The sequence below is a fragment of the Neomonachus schauinslandi genome, chromosome 10 (genome assembly GCF_002201575.2).
Source record: "Neomonachus schauinslandi chromosome 10, ASM220157v2, whole genome shotgun sequence".
Classification (NCBI taxonomy): Eukaryota; Metazoa; Chordata; class Mammalia; order Carnivora; family Phocidae; genus Neomonachus; species Neomonachus schauinslandi.
Window position 1 is genome coordinate 133936730 of NC_058412.1, and position 4387 is coordinate 133941116.

Sequence of the window (4387 nt, forward strand, 5' to 3'; positions counted from 1 at the left end):
TTTTTTTTTTTTTAAGATTTTTAATTTATTTATCTGAGAGAGAGAATGGGAGACAGAGAGCATGAGAGGGAGGAGGGTCAGAGGGAGAAGCAGACTCCCTGCCGAGCAGGGAGCCCGATGCGGGACTCGATCCAGGGACTCCAGGATCATGACCTGAGCCGAAGGCAGTTGCTTAACCAACTGAGCCACCCAGGTGCCCCCGCCTTGGGGTTTTCTTGGGCAGGCTGAGGACCCGTGTGGGGCGGAAACCGCCTCCGCCTGTTTCGTGCACATTTCTCAATGTGCCAACGTCATGTTTGGGCATCAGAAAACTAACTTCACACCTAAATTTCTGTGAGGCAAGTTCTCCCAACCCCCGTGTACCTGTGTGCGTGTGACTTGCTTTGTGCAGCTTGCCGAGCTCAGAGGGTTTGTGCAGTGGGAGACATTGATCGCTGACCACGTTTTGTGGACAGGAGGCAGGGGCTGAGCTGGCAGCCTGGCTCGTGCCCCGGGTAAGTGGTTGAGCCAGGATTAAAGTGGGAGCCCAGCCCCAGTCCTGGGCTCATTTCTGCGTTGTTGGGCTCTGATGGAGGAGGCAAGACTCCCCAGATGGGGTGCTGCCAGAACTGCTGGGGAGTCTGTTCTCTGCTCCCTAGGGCTCTGTCTGTCTGTCCACGGGGGTGGGAGGCTCTGGCCTGTCCTCCCTCCTCCATGCACGGCCACCTGTAGCAGGAGCCTCTGCCCATGTTCCCTCCAGGGTTTCAAAGACAACCTCCACGCTGTGTTCTGCTTGGCCGAAAACTCTGTGGGTCCCAACGCTACGAGGCCAGACGATATCCACCTGCTGTACTCAGGAAAGTAAGGCTGGCTCCCCTCACTCATTGGCTGCCTTCTGGGCTAGAACTCTTAGGGGGCCCCTCTCCTTCCCAGGGCTAGGCTGGTCAGCCGGGGGGTTGATTTCACCCGGCTCACTCCAGCCAGAGGCACATCCTGTGGGGAGGATGCCCTGTCACAGGGGCCCCTGGGCAGTGGGCTGCTTGCTCCCAGGGGCCCAGGGGGTGTCGGCCGCATCACTGGACAAGCTCTTGGGCTCCCTCAAGGTGCCTGGCATAGGATCCACCCTGCCTTAATGGGATGAGCCCTTCCCAACCTTTAGGCTTAAAGTTCTTTGTGCATCTGAAGCCCTGCCCGCCCGTCCCCCCCCCCCCCACTGATTCCCTACTTGGGGGCCCTCCCTGCATTTCCCCCTTGAGGTCAGCCCTTGGACTGTTTCTTCTCAGCGTAAGGACATGCCTAGAAGTCAGTGGGCAGCCGCTGGAGGAGCAGGTGGCCCAGATTCACAATAGGAGAGTCCACTCAGCTCCCCATACAAGGGTGCCTGTCCTCAGGGAGACCCCCAGAGGTGCTTCCCTTTCTGCATTTACCCAGTGCCTGGCATTGGGGGCCAAGGGCTGGCCCAGCGCAGTTTACGCTGCCCACACAACCCTGTTCTCCCATCTTACAGATGAAGAAAACGAGGCACAGGGACTGGGCGGCTTTCCCTGGCTCCCAGCAGGAGGGCAGTGGGGTCGGATTGACCTGCTGCCCTTTGCTCTGGCCCCTGGCACTGCACTGCTGCAGGGGACGGGAGGGGCCCCCCGAGACGGGAGCTAGAGGGAAGAGGGCTCTAAATGGAGTCTCCCAGTTCCAAAGGGACTCGCTCGCGGTGCCCCAGGGAGCACGATCCCTGAGCCAGGGTCTCTGCTGCGCCCCAGGACTGTGGAAATCAACAACACTGACGCGGAGGGCAGGCTGGTGCTGGCGGATGGTGTGTCCTACGCCTGCAAGGACCTGGGTGCCGACATCATCCTGGACGTGGCCACACTGACCGGAGCTCAGGTGGGCCACCTTGACTCTGGGGTGGGGGGTGCTGGTGCGGTCCCCTAATCGTCACGGCCTGGCCGAGGAGCAGGGAGCTCGTCCCTGGCATCCAGCGCGGTGCAGGTGGCAGAACCCGTGGGCTGGGTCCCAGCGCCCGGACAGCTTAGGAAGCGTCCCCCTGGTGGCGCGCTCACGCTCTCGTTCCTTCCCTCCCTCGCTTCTCGCTGCCCCTCCCCGCTGCTCCATCTTCCGCCTGCGGCTCCGGCCCTCCCTCCGGCCGGCCACCCTCCCAGGGCATTGCCACGGGCAAGTACCACGCCGCCGTGCTCACCAACAGCGCGGAGTGGGAGGCGGCCTGCGTGAAGGCCGGGAGGAGGTGCGGGGACCTGGTGCACCCCCTGGTCTACTGCCCCGAGCTGCACTTCAGCGAGTTCACCTCGGCCGTGGCCGACATGAAGAACTCCGTGGCGGTAGGTGTCAGTGGTGCCCGTGCGGGGCGGAGGGGGCAGGCAGAGCACTGCCCTCGGGGAGCCCGGGGGACCCCAAGACATGGCAGCGGTGTGGACGAGGGTCCCCCCGCAGCGGGGCCCCAGATCCACGCTCAGGCTGGAAGCGTCCAGAGCGGGGACGTGTCTCTCACTGGTCTCCCCGCCAGCGCATCCACCAGGTCGGGCGCCAGGGGTCCCCTCCCTGCTCTGGCGTCCGCTCCTTCTCCAGCCCCACCGTCGCCCCGGGGAGAAGGCAGACCCCTTAACCCACATGCAAGGTCCTCGGGGCCCCTCTCCGCAGTCTCCCGACACGGTCGGACCCTTCTTGTAGCCACCAGGGGAGGCGGTGGCTGAGGCTGGTGTGCTCGAGAGGGCACGGGGGCGCCCACTCGGGTCCAGGGGAAGCAGCCCCAAATGCCCTTAGGTGGAGGCCCTTCCCCACGCCCCCACTGCCGGGAACGGAAAGGTCACCGTGTGCCCTGCTGTCCCCCCAGGACCGGGACAACAGCCCCAGTTCCTGTGCTGGCCTTTTCATCGCCTCACACATCGGCTTTGACTGGCCTGGCGTCTGGGTCCACCTGGACATCGCCGCCCCGGTGCACGCCGTGAGTCCAGGCTCCCCCGTGGCGCTCTCCTCTCCCCCCTGCCCCCGACCCCCCTGCGCACCCCGCACACCGGCCGGGCTGCTCCCGCCTCGCATGCGTCCACAGCCCCTCTCTGGCTCCAGGCTGAGCTCATCCGAAGCCTCATGGGATGGGGGTCGCACTGCCTGTGGCCTGACCTCCGGCCAGTTGTGCCCCCAGCCTCCGGTCTCCCCGGCCCCGGGCACAGAGTGCCTGCTGTGTGCGGCCCTTCTCCAGCCAGCCTGTCCTCAGCTGGAGGCCCAGGGCCCTCAGCTCCCCATTTCCCACCCACGAAGACCTGGGGCTTGGGACCAGAGCGCACAGAACCGTTCCACCACCCTGCCCCCCAGTCAGTCCTGAGTGTGACAGGATAGCAGGAAGGGGGGCCATAGGGCAAGTGGGGGTGGACCGGGAGCCCCTTCCTGCAGAGATGGGCTTGCTGAGGGGTCTGGCTCCGCCTGGCAGAGGGTTCCCAGCCTGCTCTTCGCCCACAGGGTGAGCGCGCCACAGGCTTTGGTGTGGCCCTCCTGCTGGCGCTCTTCGGCCGGGCCTCCGAGGACCCTCTGCTGAACCTGGTGTCCCCACTTGGCTGCGACGTGGATGCCCAGGAGGGGGACATGGAGAGGGACTCCAAGAGGCGCAGGCTCGTGTGAGGCCTGCCACTCCCCGGCCCCCCCCGTGACACAAGGCTCTTTACCTCACTTTGCACTGATTAATTTTAAGCAATCAGAAGATTATACCTTAAGATAGGCTTTGGTTTGTTTTTATTTTTAGTTGTCATGGTGATAGAAACAGCTCCTTCTTCTGTCTTAGAAGACAGCTTAGGGTCTGGAGGATGGCCCCGGGGCAGGGGGGAAGCCCTGGGGCTCGCTGCTGTTCCAGTGACCTTCCAGCCTCCCTGCTGGTTTCCGAAGACTCTGCTCCCTCCTGGGGCCTCCGCACGACCTTGAGGCTCCAGGATGCATGGGTGGCCCTGACGCCTTGGCCAGGTGGCCTTTGGGCCTCCTGCCCCTGCTCAGTGCCCGCAGTGGGTGCCCATGGCCTTATCTTTGGCCCCAGGCCCCACACATGGCACCCACATGATAGCTCAGGCCCCTGCTCCCACCAGGGCAGTGGCAGCCCCCCCCCCCCGTCCCCTGTGAAAGGGTGGACGTGACTTGTTTCAGGAACCCAATCTTATGGCCCAAGGGGAGTCACTGGGCCCTTAGGATTCCCTGGAGGTTGAAGTAAATATGGCTGTATCACAGTACATCTTTGCCTCCGTCTCTTTGTCTCCCACCCTGGTTGAGAAACCCACCCTGAGGCCTGCCCGTGGCTCCGAGGCTCCAGCACTCCCACCTTGAAAACCAGCACCCTGCATCGAGAGGTGGCTTGGCAACCTCGCTTTTGCTGCCGCCGAGAGCGCTGGGGCCTGGGAAGGGACCGAAGTGGGGC

The 4387-nt window shown here is 63.8% G+C and overlaps 1 protein-coding gene across 2 annotated transcripts in view; it reads left to right on the forward strand.

The window, feature by feature from the left end:
- NPEPL1 (aminopeptidase like 1) overlaps nt 1-4083 on the forward strand; it is a 26069-nt gene extending 21986 nt beyond the window's left edge. For both annotated transcript variants that reach the window (XM_021677799.2, XM_044918791.1), the window contains 5 exons: nt 740-840; nt 1737-1860; nt 2136-2312; nt 2825-2935; nt 3448-4083. In XM_021677799.2, coding sequence (XP_021533474.1) covers nt 740-840; nt 1737-1860; nt 2136-2312; nt 2825-2935; nt 3448-3606 — 672 coding nt within the window. In that variant the 3' untranslated portion in view covers nt 3607-4083. The remainder of the gene's footprint in view (nt 1-739; nt 841-1736; nt 1861-2135; nt 2313-2824; nt 2936-3447) is intronic.
- Nucleotides 4084-4387: the final 304 nt, after the last annotated feature.